The sequence below is a fragment of the Daktulosphaira vitifoliae genome, unplaced genomic scaffold, assembly GCF_025091365.1.
Source record: "Daktulosphaira vitifoliae isolate Bord-2020 unplaced genomic scaffold, ASM2509136v1 Scaffold_4, whole genome shotgun sequence".
NCBI classification, from domain to species: domain Eukaryota; kingdom Metazoa; phylum Arthropoda; class Insecta; order Hemiptera; family Phylloxeridae; genus Daktulosphaira; species Daktulosphaira vitifoliae.
In genome coordinates, this window is record NW_026099575.1 from 12,727,066 (window position 1) to 12,744,725 (window position 17,660).

A 17,660-nucleotide genomic window follows, 5' to 3' on the forward strand; every position below is an offset into this window, starting at 1 on the left:
AAAATTTTTTTTTTTTTTTTTTGAGAAATACGTGTGATAAATATGTGATATGCTAATAAACAGTTAAATTGCACGATCACATTATTTATTTATTTTTATTTTATATTTAAAATAAATTTTTTTTTAAACAAAATTATAGAAAATATTTTATAGCGATCTGAATGTGTAGTATTAAAACACGGTTATATATCGTTGGCGTAGGAAAAGAGCAATCGACCAAAAAAAAAAATTTTTTTCAAACAATTTTATACAATTATTTTTGTTTTTAAAGATTATAACTGTAGAGGTATTTTAACTTAAGTTACAACTTTTAACATTAAGAGTTTTATCGTTGAACAACCAATTCTACGAAAAAAATAAAAATATTTGGGGGTTAATATGTCTTAAACTGAACATTTCTTTTGAATTAACGAATAAATAAAAAGACGCTAAATTAGCGCGGCATCTATCCGTGTTAAAAGAAAACTGTTGAAATCGAATGTAGGACTCTATTGCGCATGCGTTGTGACATACCATTTGATGGTAAACATGGATAACAACTGCCTGAGATAGTGTTTTGTTTATTTGTACTCGCTTTTGATTACAACCCGTTCGTACTGAGTGATATCGTTGTTTCTTACTGTACAATTTGGCTGTTACTCATATTTCGTCTCGTATTAATTTGGTTATTTTTTTGTATAATTTAGATGATTAAAGTGTTTAAGTTTTTCTCATATAAAATATAAATTATTCTCATTAGTTTTTTGATTTGTTCAATTTTTTGTATTATTAATTTAATGCCTAATTAAATGTGATGTTCATACTTGTGATCAAAAGATGAATAGTCGACCGTCTTATTATCATAACCCTTCATTGTTCTCTAATAATTCACTAGCTATATGTAAAGAAATTCAACGATTTGAAAGCGTTCATCCGTCTATCTATGCCATATATGATTTAATTGATCTCATACCAGACCCTATTGTCGCTCAACAGATCCGTGATCATGTAGTTTGCATAGAAGGTAAGATTATTTTATCAAATAGTTTTTTAATAATTTAGTTAATTTAATTTACAAATTATATAAGTAGAATAGAAAAAAAATCCTGTGACAGAATAGCTTTTAAATTATACTTATTTCAATCTTCGTATAGTGTATATGAAGACATTGTAACACTGTACACCTTGTCTCATTCATATAACGTTTACAGTAATTTGTGCCAGTATGTTTTGATATATCTTATCATTATTAAAAAAACTAAGTAATGCAAATTGAGAATAATTAAGACTAATATTTAATATCTAATATTGTATTGATCAAATTACTTTAGAAGTATTAGCTATTATTTAAAAAAAAGTTATTATCTATGTATAGAAATTATTAATTTGAATTATTTAAAGTAATTATAAAACCCCTATAGCTAGCAATTTATATTATAGCATCAAATATAGTCAAATGAGTCTTAATAATTAGTTTTTACTAATTTATTAAAGAATGTCAAAGGTTAACTTAGTGTAGTTGTCTGTCATTCATGAAAGAACATGAATGACTAGGACCATATTATATGTAATTAACAATTTCTGTTTCTAATTATTTGAAAAATTTATTCTTTTAAAGAATTTTTGTATGAACCGTATGTCATATAATTTTATATTAAAAAGTAAAATATTATATTCATATTTTTCATTAATCCTTTAATTTTTTGTTTATATTCCTTATGATACAAAACTGAATTTAATGTTATTGTAGTTGATTTTCTTCATATTTGTTGATTTTTATTATTTCATTTATTATAAATTCAAAAAGTTTAAAATGTTATATTTAACATGTATATCATTTTATGCATTTACTGGTTTTTTTAGATAAAGATTTTCTATTGTTGATATAAATTATAAAGTAATGCCTAAAATGGAACAAATCGTAAATTGCTCAATTTTATTTACTATATATTTGAAAATGATTACTATAAAATCATGTTATTTTCTTCATTGATTTAATTTAATAACGTTCAAATTTAGTACCAATTTAATAATAAATCAGATCATGTTATCTGGTATCTAATAAAATCTTCCGCTTTTACAAATTGTAACCAATTGACCCAATTTTTCGTATTTGCATTTTCAATGTCTCTCTCTTCTGTGTTCTTCTATCGACCCCAACTCAAAAACCGGTTGCACGTCCGCGTTGTTGACTTAAAAACAAAATTACAGTAGGTACGATTGGTATTCACGAATTGACAGTGTGCGTTATCATACACAATCCATATATCAAATAAATTTCTTGTATAATATTATAATAAAAATAATATTAGGTATTAGGTTTTGTACAAAAAAACATTGGTTTATAATACTAACACTATGTATATTAGTCTATGAAAGTTGTAGTTTAGTTCTGAAGTTCGAATAAAAATTAAGTACAATTTATGTTAAAACTTGTCGCTTATAAATATCATGAAATGCAAACTCTAAGCCAATTCTTTAAACACGAAATTTATTTTGAAAAAATATTATAAATTTAAATTTAAAAAAAAAATGTCAATTTAAAAATATCGTATTTAATCTTAACATGTTAAAAAAATGTTTTTTTTACTAGATATGCTATAGGTGTTTTTTTTTCATCAGGTAATTGGCAACAGTGTAGCTAAAGTAAATACATATGTAACTTAGGTAAATATTATTTATTTTAATTTTCGTTTTATTTTAAATTTAGATTTTACACACCTACTCGCTGTTTATTATTTAACAGGCATTTTATTGGAGTAATTTTTTCATGGTTTATATAAATAAAAAGTTTTGGCATTTAAAGATTTATAAAAAATACTGTTGATATAAATGTAAAATTAAGAGTTAAAAATGTGTTTATTTTAATTAGACTGGGATCCTGAGCCATTTTATATCATTATACCATACTTAAGTGAAGGATTAATATAAATATATATATATACATATATTAATACCACAATTGACTTTACCTGGCCCTAGTTGATTTAGGCTGTAGTTCCGCCTGTATCTTCAGTAAATCGTGATAAACAAAACATGTACGCTTATTAATATTTATTTATAATTACAATTATCAGTAAATTGGTAATCTATTTATAGGTAAAAAAAATTGCGCATTTAATTTTTTTTTTTTTTTTTAAATTGTTAAATTCTAGTTGATATGGTGACAATAGAAGTAAAATTTACCAATTATAATTCTGTTTTTTTCGCCATAGCAACGATCTAAAATAATTTTTGAATGATGTTTAAATAGGTCTGTAGAATAATTTCAAAATGAAAAATGTTTAAAGGAAATCTTGAATTTTAGCCAAAAACATGAAAATGAGATTTTTAAATCATTATTTTAATTAGAATGAAAAATAAATAATTTTTTTTTATTCATACTAAGGCTGGTTATTGGTTAATTTTACGCTGAATTTCAGTTTAATGATTAATTTTATTGTTGGTAGATGATATAGTTTAGATGAATGTTACATTATTTATTAATTTATATACATTTCATTGTATTAATAGTTTTAATCGAAGTTGAAACTATGAGTGGAGCTGTTTATAAGTTTTTAAAAAAATATGATATGAATTTATTAATGATAATACTTCAAAAAGTTAAATGCCTAAATCAGTTTTTTGTGTAGAAAAAATGTTGATTTCTGATGAAGTACAGTACATCAATTTATATAAAAGATAACTACTATAAAAAAAAAATTTTCAGCAATAAAATAACGAAAAATTCATTGAATTCACAATATGTGCTATTAAGTATTATTCTGTATCATTTTAAATTGTATCGTCTTATCAAATAGTCAATAATAAAAAAATACAGAACTACTTAAAGTTTTCTTTCATTTAAATAAATTGCTTCCTGTTCATAAGTATTACTATCTATAGCCCACTCCTTTTTCAATCTAACGACATTCAAACATCCTTTAATAGGTGTAGCTAAATATTGTCTCGTGTATTGAGTTAAAATCAACTTAAAAGGATTTGTATTGATATTTCAGATTATACACAAATCTACTGTTTATGTGTACATAAATCGGTTCTTTTGAAATTCTAATTAATATAAATTAATTAAGTAAACAATTTTCAGTTTCTAAATAAAATAAAAAATTCCAAATATTTTGTTGTTATTGTAGAATATATATATATATTTTTTTCAATACTTGAAATTTTGCTAGAAACACAACTCGAAAAAAATAGTTAAATTAAAAATTGTTTATTTTCAACTTGATCATAACATTGGTTTTTAAAAGTAGTTACTATTTATCCTAGAATCCGTGAACTATACTATTATGTGGGTGACATGTGGGTAGAGGAATTGTCTGATATCAAATTGCTGCGGATGTTTTTACAGGTTATTAAGTATCTTGTCGATGACGAATATTTGTAATAGATCTTCGGCTCCCACTTGAATGATGCATTGATATATTAATATTTTTCATCGTGAAATTCAATTAAAGATTTTTGCTAGATTATTTCAAGTCTAATCCTATTAATGCATTGTACATTATATTTCAACTCACAAATGTTATAATGATGTAATTGAATGATAAAATGATTCTTTTCCTAATTGACAGCTATAAAGAAATTTTCTAAATTTCTTTACTACATAAATTCTACACAAGTCAACTCAATATTTTTTGTTTAAGATTCTAACAAAACTTAAAAATAGAATTAAATTTGGATAGTTTATTCTTATTCTGTAATTTTTAATACATTACATTGATGTTGTAGTAAATTTCCGTTCCCGCAACTAGTATTGTTTATTTTTTTTTAGGATAACATATTAGTATACTGCAATATGCGGGTCCTATTGGATTTATTTTCGAAAATGCAGGTGGCTTTTCTTTGTGGGATATTCTACCCGTGTTGTATGAGGAAAGAATTGTTACAACGATGTCCTATTTGCAGCTAACAATAGTGGCCTCGGTGTAAAAACACGAAATCGTGTATAGCACGAGAACTAACTGAAATCTCGGTGAACGATATACTTAGTATTTGTACCGTTACGGCTGTTCGAACAAAAAAATAATTACAAATAATACGATGGAGTCGTAGTAATAATTCGCTTCCGAGGAAATGTGCAGAGAATTATATGAATGATTACCACTCAAATAAAAAAACAGCCTGATTAGACGCGTAGTTAAAGAATAATGAATTGGTTGTGGGTGTTTATAAATTATCATTCTGTGATGCTATTATTTATTTAATTTTTGTAAAGAACTACAGTTAAGCTGTTACCGTAGTAGGTTAAATATTTGGCTCATCATCTTTTAGAAAATAGTAGGCATAAAGTTGAACAAGTTGTAATTTCAGGTATTTGATCAACTATGTTCATAAAAGACGACTTGCCTCTCTAAAAATATAGCGTTTAACTATGAAACGATATATTCAAAAATGTACAATAAAGAATATATGTTAGTTTGACCTTTTTCAGTGTATAGAACTAAAGAAATTTTATTGCGATTGGCTATTTATTTAATTATTTTAAGCTATTTAATTATTATTTTTGTATAATATTTACTATTACTTTTTATTAATTTCTATAAGTACTAATAATGTTATAAAAAATTGTAGAAAAATATTGACACTAATAAAAATTTTTCACTAAAATATAAAACTAATTCTAATATTTATCTTCTTTGTCAGTCAGTAATTGTTCTTAATAAGTTAAAATTCAATTAACAAAGTAATTATTTATAATGAGCATAGCTCGCATTTCTTTTCCTGTCTAGTGATTTATTCTTTTAATATTTCTACTTAAATTGTACCTAAGGCCATGTTGGCGTGTGGTTTCANTTCTACTTAAATTGTACCTAACGCCATGTTGGCGTGTGGTTTCAAGATTTTTAAACTGTTACGATAAAAAATTCAAGTATCATAGATTTAACACTTTAATATTATTTTTAATAATTTCGAATTAAAAATGAAAATTTGTATTATTTTAAATTACTTTTAATTTGTCTGAAAAACATATTTCATTTTCAATACACTTTTAAATAAATTACAATGGCTATAGATAGTGTTAATAATCATTGTTTTCATTTTCATTTATGATTCATCACTTGTTTTTTCACAAAGAAAAATAACGGTAAAAATTAATACTACTTAGTTAAAGGAGGTTACCACCTATATATTACAGTCATAATTTCTCGATAAATTTTATTCGATTTTAATGCAATTCATATTTTGTTACTTCAAAATGTACTTAAATAAAACTGGTTTACATAAATAATTATACAAACATGAGTAGTGAAAATTATATTCCAAGCTATTATCAAATTTTTTAGATGCCGTGTATTTCAGTAATCTTTTAGTTTTTTTGTAAAACAGATAATTGAAGAACAGATTCTATTTAAATTTAATGTCGAAAAATCGTATTTATTAATTTTTTCTTCCAAATCCTATGCAATTTCAATAATATATTTACTGGAAGTTGTTTCCAATTAATCTGCTCATAACGGTTTTCAAATTGTGAACAGTTTCATTTTTTATGGTACATTTTTGATAATTTTTTGTATACGTTAAACAGCATAAAACCGGATGTAAGCGTGCCTATGACTGCAGGCGTGTAGGTAGAAGAAATAAACGTGTTTGTAGGTGTCCTTACTCTGTTTGATGTATATAAAATTTACCAAAAACCTCAAAGATCAAAACAGAAGTGGATTCTTTTGAGTTTATAATTCTTTTGGAAATTCTTGGCCTGTCATCTTTTGTTAAAGTAAAACAGTTTTATTCATATCACTCCGTTTGCGCGCAGCCTGAGTGAACAGTAAGGACTATAAATTGTAAAGAATGAGAAAAAACCTAAGATTGAAAGCCTTGACACGTAGTTAGTATACTGTGATGTCAAATGAAATGTGTATCTGCATATATCTATTTATGAAGTATTAAATACTGTTTAGTTATTACTGATGCGAGGTTAAGTAAATAATGAATTAATGAAATTTATGATTGTATCATGAACTTTCCTAAAGAATTTTTCTTAGCTCGTTCAGATTGCTTTATCGTGTCTCAATTTTCGCAACTGTCAGCGGTGCAATGCGGTAAATAATAAATGCTATTGTCAATAAACCGTTTCTCTTTAACATATCAAAAACCGTTCAATAACCCCATTACGACATTGTTGACAGTTATTTTTGTATACATTATCATTCATAATAATAACAATGTTTCTTAGATAATTAGAAATAAGGGGACTTCTATCATTTGAAATTTGTTATATAGATGTGATCAGACTTATTCAGTGTAGATTACATAATACAAATCGTGTTCGTTTACAAAACATCTTATTAAGTTCTCAGTTAAGTTATGTTTTTTTTATGAAAAAGCAATATGTAATTTCTATTAGCTATGATGAATGGTTAGCAGTATAATTTTATATTGGAATTCATATGATTATTTAAAGAGTAAATAAAAAATGTAATTTGAAAAGTAAAAAAATGAATGACTTATTTTTAGAAAAATTACCAATATTATATAATGTACTGTTACAATATAAATAAATCCTGTAAAATTAATATTTTATTGCTACTGATTATTGTAGTTTTATATTGAAAGACATTCGATATTAACGAAAACACTATTAATTTGTTTTTACTTAATAAATTATTGTTACTCTATTTATCTTTAAAGATAAATAAAATCTTAATAAATATATTACGTTCGTATTATTTTTTTTTGGATTGGCGACGAAATAGTTCCTGTAAAGAGTTTTATAGCAATTTATATCAGATCATTATTTTGTCATTAATTTAATGGTATCATCTCAGGCTCTTTGATGCGTTGGTGCCAACGAACTTAGAACGGTATCAGTCGGAGCAAAAAATAATGAAAATAGNCAGTCGGAGCGAAAAATAATGAAAATAGTAGTTCAAGAAGAGACTCCCCTTCCTATCATCTCTGATCGTGATGCTTCGTCTGCTTATATGTGTCTCCACAGTCCAGAAAGACAATCTTTTATTTTCTCGGCTTCTCTGTGTTACCTTGACAGATTAGTCACGCCTGCCTATTAACAATACCGATTTTAGTACACGAAACAAAAACCCTATGAGCATAATGATAACACAATAAGATGGGTATTTTTTGGACTCGACTTTCACCGCCATCACTATTATCTCCCAACGATAGCTTCAATAATTGGTGAAAAGATCATTGTTTTTCATATTGTAGTGTTCTTCAATTTTGATCGTTTCAGTTATTATCAACCATTGTGCTTAATAAGAAAAACATTTTCCCTTTAAATGTATTCCTAATAGCCAATTATTATTTTGCCCATTGAATTAAATGAATTCAAATTTTAATATTAATACTTGTAAATTCATCGCAAACCCTTAGACAATTTGACCTTTTCGATTTTTAAAAAAATGTTCAAATTATTTTTTCTGCTCCAATGAATAACTGTTGTCTATAATATTTAAAACAATACTAATTTACAAAGGACATGATTGTTTTCATTGTACATTGTTACCTATGTATTATATTTACATGTTTTAGAGCCATAATCGATAGTTAAATGTTTGGTTTTTAATCGAGATGTTGTTATTGTGATGATATTGTTACAATTATATAATTATCTCAGTTATTTATCAATGCATTTTATCAGTTATACGCAACTCGTATATAGTTTTAAATCCACACGTCGTTATCAGTAGAGATGTCTATGCGCTATTTTCGTTTGCTATTCTTTTATTCTAATAATATTTAAATTTTATTATAAATATTCAAAGAAATCAAATTGTGTGTTTATTATTTTGGTACAGTCTGGATAAGATAGACAGTAAAAAGTTTTACACTACGTGATCCTTAAATATGATTCGTAATAATCATTACTAATTTTCTAAAGAGATCTACGCTTGTATTGTTTAGAATTTTTAATTTTTAATGAGAGACGTGGACTACAATCGAAATTTCTAATTTTTTTTAACCTTGATCACTATAAATAGTTTGTTCAATGCATAACATTATTATTTCTTGTGTATAATTCATATGAATGCTGACGTAATGAATTTTTGTTTAATGATATTAGAGTTTATATATTTAATGACTCTTTGTAAATTTACCAAATAATTGTGAAAAATAACAAATTTGTTTTATTATTTATTTTAAAGTTATGTATTTGAAATATAGAATAGTATTTTTATTGAATTTTCTCTTCTACTTAATTTTTTGGTTGAATGATTATTTATTTATTTATTAAGGAATTTTATTGATTCAATAACATAGAGCCGGGGAAACTATTCCTACTACCCTCCCTCGGCCTTATTTGCGTTAAATAATATATTATCCCATATTATCTCTATGAATATACTATCCCTTTCCATATTTGGAGCATCTCTTCTATAATTATTTTTGTATATTGGTTTAATATTCTGGTATATAAATATAAAATTAATTTTTTTACATGTGCATCTATAAACAGCGCTAAAATAGTTTTGAACAAGAATAAAATGTGATGTAATAATATTTTCAGTCATTGAATACTGAAAAAGTAAATAATTGAATAATTTCACAACTACTCTTTGAAGCCTTGGACTGAATATTGGTCCAATACGTGCTTTTTAGTAGTAAACGTCTTTTTAATGTTCACAGATTACAAACATAAGTTAAATTATAAATATAGGCATCTTAGAAAAGAACAATATTTGTGGTTTATATATTAATACTTTTTTTATAAAAATAGTAATAGTAATGCTCCTCTTATTACATTAAATATTTTTAATTATAACTATATAATTGAAAACAATTTTATGTTTTTATTATCTAATGTCTCTGTATATCCAAAATTAATAATTCTTGTCTTATTTTTCATAACATTCAATATAAAAATAGTTTTCTTTTAATTGTAAAATAAAATAATAAACAAAATATTTTTGTTCATTTCTTATTTTAGAATAGTCATTTAATTAAAATAATTATTTTCTTTAAAATAAAAGTGAAATACATAATATTTTATTAATCTTCCAAGCAAAATTTTATATAGTATAAGTACGTTCTTTTACGAAAAGAATATATAAATTTAAGTTTATTGAAGATAAATAATAAACTTATCTATAGTAATCTGTTATTGTATTATTTATTCTCCTGTTTTTTTTTTTACCTATTATAATACATACTTATCATAATACGTAAAAATGACATTAATTTCTTTAGAATTTTAAGTACTTTAAATATGTATATTTGAAGTATTTAAAATTATAGGGAAATTAATGTCATTTTTTTAATGTTAAGTTAATCAAATTCAAAATTTTCGTTTTTCATAACATCATGCAAAACAAAAAAACAAAATATTTTTATGATTTTCCGTTTTTTTCCTAATTTTTATTATCAAGTATATTTGGTAATTGTACTTCATTGATATAAAGTTATTTATTACAGTAGATTATAATAGTTATAGATTATAATTTATAACTACACAATGTTAATGCACTAAAAATACTAATACATTTTTTATTTAAAGAAATAGTATTTTATCTTACGTTTATTATTCTCTGGTTATTTTGTTACTAAATTAACAAGTATGTTTAGGTGGTTGCATAACTTGTTATCCTAATGGTTATTAAAATATTTGACTACCAGACTATAATATTACGATTATTTATGAATTAGTTTTTGGTTTACTCTTATAATTTGAAACAAATTTATAAAATTAGACAACAGAGTTTAATAATTTTAGGTAATGATTTTTATTCTCGATTTCATATAATTTTTACAAAAAGAAAAATTACCATATTTGTAATTCCTGTACCATTCTTTAAAAGAAAAAANTAATTTGTAGGTAATGATTTTTATTTTCGATTTCATATAATTTTTACAAAAAGTAAAATTACCATATTTGTAATTCCTGTACCATTGTTTAAAAGAAAATAATAATAATATTAATATTTTCATTTGGTTATTATACAAAAACTGTCTAGTAAATCTGAAGTTTTATATTTTTTTGATTAAAAAACAAATAATTTTTTATCTATGAATAGTGTTGACTATATAAATGGATAAATTACTGATAGATGGCGCTGATAACATTATAAAAATAAATTATACTAATAGATATCATAACAGAATTAAACCCATAATATTTTTTTAGTAACAAACATTTATTTAAAATTTTATTTATGCTATGATTAAATCATATTTGATTTATCATACATTTAATGTTTAAATAGTTTAATTGTTATGTCATTGTTTAATTGTTTACATAAAAGTACTGTAGCATATTTTTGTATTAAATTGTGGTTTTTTTTTAAATTATGTTTTTGTTTGATTATTTTATATTTTTTGTTTTATGTGAGTAATGGATTTATAATTTATTGTGTAGTATAGTCATCAAAATAGGATAATAATAAAGTACGCAATAGTTTGAGTAAAATCGTAAAATATTTACTAGTATTTATTATGTTCAATTTGAATATTTTCTTGATTTGAAAAAAATTCATATGAAAACTTGTTACAGTTTTTTGTAGATAACGTAGCATCCCGAAGTACTTCAAAATGTCAAGTATAAGTATAAATAATAATAGTCAATATTTTTTTAAAATTATTGTAACTAAAATAAAAATTTATGTTATAAAATACAACAAATTTAAGTGCTTATATCACATATATATTTGTGATTTATTTTTGTTCAAGATGATATTTTTGTAATTTGAATTATAATTTATTTTTTATAAATGAGAAGTAACAAATAATTATAGGGTCGTAATTTATTCATAAGAACAGATTTAACTACAGCCCTTTTTAATTGTGTAGATCAGTTCTCNGAACAGATTTAACTATAGCCCTTTTTAGTTGTGTAGATCAGTTCTCAGCAGGATGTATTATTATTTTAATACACTTTTGTACCTTTTGTACTATTTTTATTTTCACTGTTAAAGGAACATTGATCTCACGAATTAACTATATCTCAATCGAATTAGAATTACTATTGTTAAAATAAATGTCAAAATCAATTTGGATATGCGTAGGCTTGTCAATGGTATATTCTGAATAATTTAAACAAGACCCTAAAAATCAGGATGCATAATTAGTGTTTGCACGTTTAAAGGCGCATAATACATATTGATTGCATTTTAAAAGACTTCACTGACGGGTGGCGGCCACTGCAGTGGTGTATGAGTATTTTAATAGATCCCGAGTCGTTATAAAATCGTTGGGAAACCAAAAACTGGTATTTAAAATTCGACTGAACTAACCTACCCCCAATGTCGAGGCACATGCCCGAGTCCCCAGACAGATTTTGGCTTCCCTTTTCTCTCTTATATTTGCTTCGACTGGCTCTCCTTTTATTATTTGACAAACAATACGTCGCCGATTCTACTATAGTTGAACAACCCGCTTTTTTTCATTGTGGGGATATGTCTCGACTTTGAACCTTTAATTACTAAGTTCTTTGTGGTTGTGTTTTTTCATTTTCTATTCGTTTTTAATTTACCTAAGCAGCATATGATCTTTTGCGTAGCTACACGGGCTGTCTAGAAACTTGAATGTATCGTAAGCGTTACTGTCTTTTACTTTCTAGTAATGTTTATTTCAATAGAATAATATAGTAATTAAAACTTTTCATTTGGACATATGATCTAAAATTGTAAGTTAAAATAACAATTTTGTTTTGTGTTTAATATGAATTTCCCAAAAATATTTGTCTGTTATTACCACCACCTGGCTAAAAAAACCCGCCCCTATTAAAACACATGCGGTACACAATTGGTCAATATGTCTTTCAATAATCAAAATACAATTCACCGGTGTTGTTAACGAATGCATTGAAAATGTAAATATAATTTTTCATATTTTTTCTCCGACTTGAACAGCCATGGAGAATATTATGATCCTATTAAATTCGATGATGTGCAAAAAAAAGGAAATAATCAGGGGTTGCCCGATGTTTATACTGTTACGATCATTATGCGGGTACATAAAAAAAATTGGCAAGTGTCATTTACATATACGCGTGTTCATGTTTTGAGGCAGTGTGGACGAATGGACAAAAGCAGAAGAGGGCTAAGCTAACCCCCCCGCAGGGAAAATTTGGTTTTAATCATCGCTTCCCAGGTGAATATCGAGATAACAATCATTATAATAACAATGCTAATAATAGCGATATTATTATTCGTTATAATATTTAATCCGTACTCGGTAGACAACGCTGTGCTCGTGCCCGCNTGATGTTATATTATTATTCGTTATAATATTTAATCCGTATTCGGTAGACAACGTTGTGCTCGTGCCCGCGCGTGTGGAAATTATATGACAACAATGAATTTTAGCTAGGATTTTTTTATTCTCTCTGATAATCAGATTTATAACTATGAGTACAATGTATGACTTAGTCGGGTATACGAGCTGAGCACATATTGCGAGGAACCTTGTAGTTTATTGGTAAACATCCGTTACATTTGGAGAGCTTATTGAAAAAGTTTTTCGTGCGATTTATCTTCTCTCTCTCTGACAGTTTGACGGAAGCATGTAAATGACACTACAAATGAAAGTTTGTGCGATTGAAAAAATATAACCACGTGTGTATCGAATAGATTACCGAACGAATTCATAGGATTTTTCTTACAATCGTAACAATTGCAGACACAGAAGCTGTTACATTGTATTTACCCGAGTCAGACATTTCATAGTAAAGTTTGTTTATTATCCCAACAACGGCTTAAAATGTTGTGTGTTTACTTACTTGAAGTCTTATATTTTATTATTGGAAATTTAAAGAACATTTTGTTCGAGTGCTTGTCAATTATTGTAAAACTGGATGCTAATCGAATGAATCTACAGCCGTCTATTATTTTATTCAGTTTTAAAAGGCGAAAAATTTGTTCAGTTTAATTCTATTAGGCTATTAAAGTGGTAATATTGTATGAATTCCAACGTTTTCGTTGTGTTCACTAACAATATGTATTTTGACAAAATCCCTTTGAAAACGCTTTGAATTATTCTTTTTGAAAAACATATATTTTCGTTCCGACTATAAATGACACTAAACGGTACTAAATAAACTTTTTTACGACATAAATGTCAAGTAAAAGACGATTCTTTACACTGATAAATTGCCGATTACGTTATATTGTACACTTACAGTTTTTATGGAGAGAAACTATCTTTTTACCATCTCTGCGATATTCTATTCAACTAGAAATTTCCGAAATGGTTTTGACGTCATTCATACAGTTGTACAAAATAATAGTCGGACACCTTTCGCGGTGACTGTTGAACGACGAGCCCCTTGTTATATGTGAATGAACGTCCATTACCGTAATTTATTACNGTATGTGAATGAATGTCCATTACCGTAATTTATTACAAAATTAATGTCGTGCCTTCAAAGCTTATGGGGTGTCATCAACGTCGTTTCCAAAATGGCCAGTGTATAATCAGATTATTATTTCATTGTATTTGTACTTGGCACGTTCGCTTCGCATAAATGTACGTGTCACGCAAGAAAATATGTCCGTCATAAACGCGCTTATCCTTGTAGAATTGACTGAGTGTGTCAAAAGATATTTCACTTTTGCTCTTGTTATCTCACTATTGTGAATATGCACAGGGTGTTAACAACATCCCCCACAAGAGTCTATTAAAAGGTTTCCGTCCGGCTGATAGTATACAAAGAAACGGTGTAGACATCGTATACAGTTGTTGGTACAAAGTAGGAAGTCATTGGATTTGCGAAACGTCAGACATAATTATCATAAAAAAAAGCAATAATATAGGTTTTTTCATTCTTATGACCCCTGAGAATAGATTTTCTTTTGTTTCTATGACACCCTGTATACATATGAAGAACGAATTCCCCTGTAAATGTTGTCGTACCATAAATCGTCCGCTCTTCCATTCGGCGGGTCCCAACGGCCGTTTTTCACCTTGCCCCATCACATAAAGTAACGCGGTGTCGCACTGGATATTTTCGAAACCGACGGCGGCCTTCTTTCTTTTTTTCTCCTGTCGGTTTTCGACTCCTCGAAATGCGCCCCGACAATGCGATCGCGTACCTTATGCATACGACGTCTATAACGTTGTGCGTGCCCCCAGCCAAAAAAAAAACTTCCCCCTACACGCACCAGTGTCTCCTATTGTGTATCGCCCTTTTTTCTCTATATGTCGCTGTTCTTTTCATTATTATTATTATTATTATTGTTATTATATATATTTTCTTCGCGACAACGATGATGTAGGAAATTGGTCTAGATTTCCGAACTTGAGGGGAGCGAGAAGGACCGTCAAAAATCGAATTATTGTTTATAGGGTACACATACATGTGCGGACTCTCGTCTTCTGCCGAAAGGTGAAGAACATAGTACGCGTTCAATGCAGTAACTCTTTGATGTTCACTTTTACGTATAATTCGAATTATATCCGGCGAAAATATCCTTTCAGGCTTCATTGGACCGAACCGTTTTCCCCTAGCTCATTGTATGCGAGCACGGATTTTTATGCGAGTATTAAATTTCTTTTATTTCATTAATCGTGAAAAAAAAAAAACTCGGATAATTGTTTTTTACAGCGGTTAATTTCACAGAGATTTGCTAACGTTCCTCTGTGGATCACGTTGCAAAAAGTCTGTTGCTCAATTGGACTGCACATGACTTTGACGCCGTTACATGTGCTGCGCAATATCGAACCCGCAAATACTTAATTTTAATTACGTTATATTACATTAACTATAGACAATCAACATTCGCGGTGTTACTATAACGGCTTTCCCATTGTTAATTAAATAAATATTTCGAAAGCGGTTTTCCTAGTGCGTTTGATTAATCGGAATCATCTCTTTTGTTTTCGTACATTAGTATTGTAATAAGTCGTCATTATAGAATTAACCCCTTCCGACACAGCCACTTTGGCCGCATCCGATACGCTCGGACATAATACAACCCTTTACGGTTTATCGTCGCCCAAAAGAATGTTTATTGAAAGCGCTTGCGTTTAACTACATAGGAAGCAGCTGACACGATTAGTGTGGCACTGCTGTCATGTTTGCGATGATGACTTTCCGAGCTATTACACATCCGCAGGTAATTTCAAATGTAATACGACTAATTTAAATGTTGAAAAAAATTGTGGGTATTATATATTATTGCGTCATAACGAACAGCACATCTGTCTATTATATATTTTTAAGCTCTCGTCTGCGACCAGCAAAGGGTTGATACGGAAGGAGGGTAAGATTTTTGAAGTGCATCGACGTTATGGTCAAATGCGTCTAAATTAATAATAAAAACAACTATTAAACACAAAAACGACGTTCAAAAAGTTCTTGATGTGTAAAATGCACGTAGCGCAATTTTTGTACTTGTAAATCGTCGTTTTGTGTGCTTATAAATAAAAAAGCGACAGTGTCTTCATTTTCGTTTAAATTTCAACACTATATTACAATAAACGTGTGATAGTGAAAAAAGTCTATCGCATAACGTTTAAATGTATTTTTTATAAGAGAATAATAAAAAAACGCCCAATATATGCAGCTGTTTTGAAGTTATTCGCTCGAACGCAGTTTAATTTGATGAAAAAACTAATAAAATTAAATAGTTCCCTGTTAAAACGCTTAAATAATTTAGATCGTCTACTGGTATAAGTGTTTTTTTTTTATTATATTCAATGTTTTTTTGATTTTATCTTACAATACATTTCGCTAAAACAATAATTATTCCTTGACTTTCATACAATTTATTTATGATTGGAGATTGCCGGGTTGTTTAAATTGTTAATGTTATTTGATTTGATACTCGCTATTTGTTTTTATTTATTTTTGGAAAAATTAAGCGTACGATACATATTTTCAGTAAGTTTCTAAATACATTTGTCTAACAACTAAGATGAAAAAAACTTTTAGTGTAATATAATAAATTTTGTTACCAACTCGGAGTCTGTTATAAAGAATGAAATAGGGGTGGGCTTACTGTATCTTTTGTGGAAAAAGTCTCGAGGGGTAATGTGGGTTGTACGTTATTGATGTAGAAGTTTGTGGATGATTTGAATACCAAATGAACAATGTGCTAGTAGAATTCAAGAATACATAAAAAGGAAATTTGGATCAGTTAAAGGAAGCCGTCCAAATTTTAGGTGGTATTAATGTCATTGAATTATTTAGTTTTCAAAGGGCGAATTGATTATCTACTTATATAATTTAACACCTATCATAACATTGTATTTAACAAGTCACGCTTAGTCCTACAAAAATTACTAAGTTTTCTGTTGTAAGTCCATGCGGTTTGCGTTTTTTCTACGTGTCCTATGTCGTAATAGTAACATATTTATTTTTTGTTGATATGCATGTAATTTATGCGTTTATTGTATTAGATAATTTAAACTTAAAAAAAAGTCGTTTTATGCGTTCTTATCATTATTAACGATCGACTATATTATTTAGGTATATCATAACAGTATTTCGTCCAACTGCAGCTGGTTGTAGTAGCATTTTTTAAAATATATAAAACCGGGAAAGATTTTAATGCGTTAGAAATGATGTGCTTTTTAAAATTTTGTTTCACTCTTTGAACCGTTTTTTTCTAGAACAAAAAGTTATACATTGAAACTTGTTTTCTTATTTATAGGGCTCTTTGGACCATTGTACTATTTAATTCTGTAGTCAATGGTGTTTCATAGAAGTCTTGACAGATATCACACTGTAATACATCTTCGTTAGTCATCCGTGTCAACAAGTATTGCGATCGCAACACATTTTT

The 17,660-nt window shown here is 27.3% G+C and overlaps 1 protein-coding gene across 1 annotated transcript in view; it reads left to right on the plus strand.

Moving 5' to 3' along the window:
* The first annotated feature begins 600 nt into the window (after nt 1-600).
* Nucleotides 601-17,660, plus strand: part of LOC126903697 (centaurin-gamma-1A) — a 47,838-nt gene continuing 30,778 nt past the window's right edge. Inside the window, exon 1 of the mRNA XM_050682081.1 lies at nt 601-1,003. Within this exon, the coding sequence (XP_050538038.1) occupies nt 817-1,003 (187 nt within the window). The 5' untranslated portion in view covers nt 601-816. The remainder of the gene's footprint in view (nt 1,004-17,660) is intronic.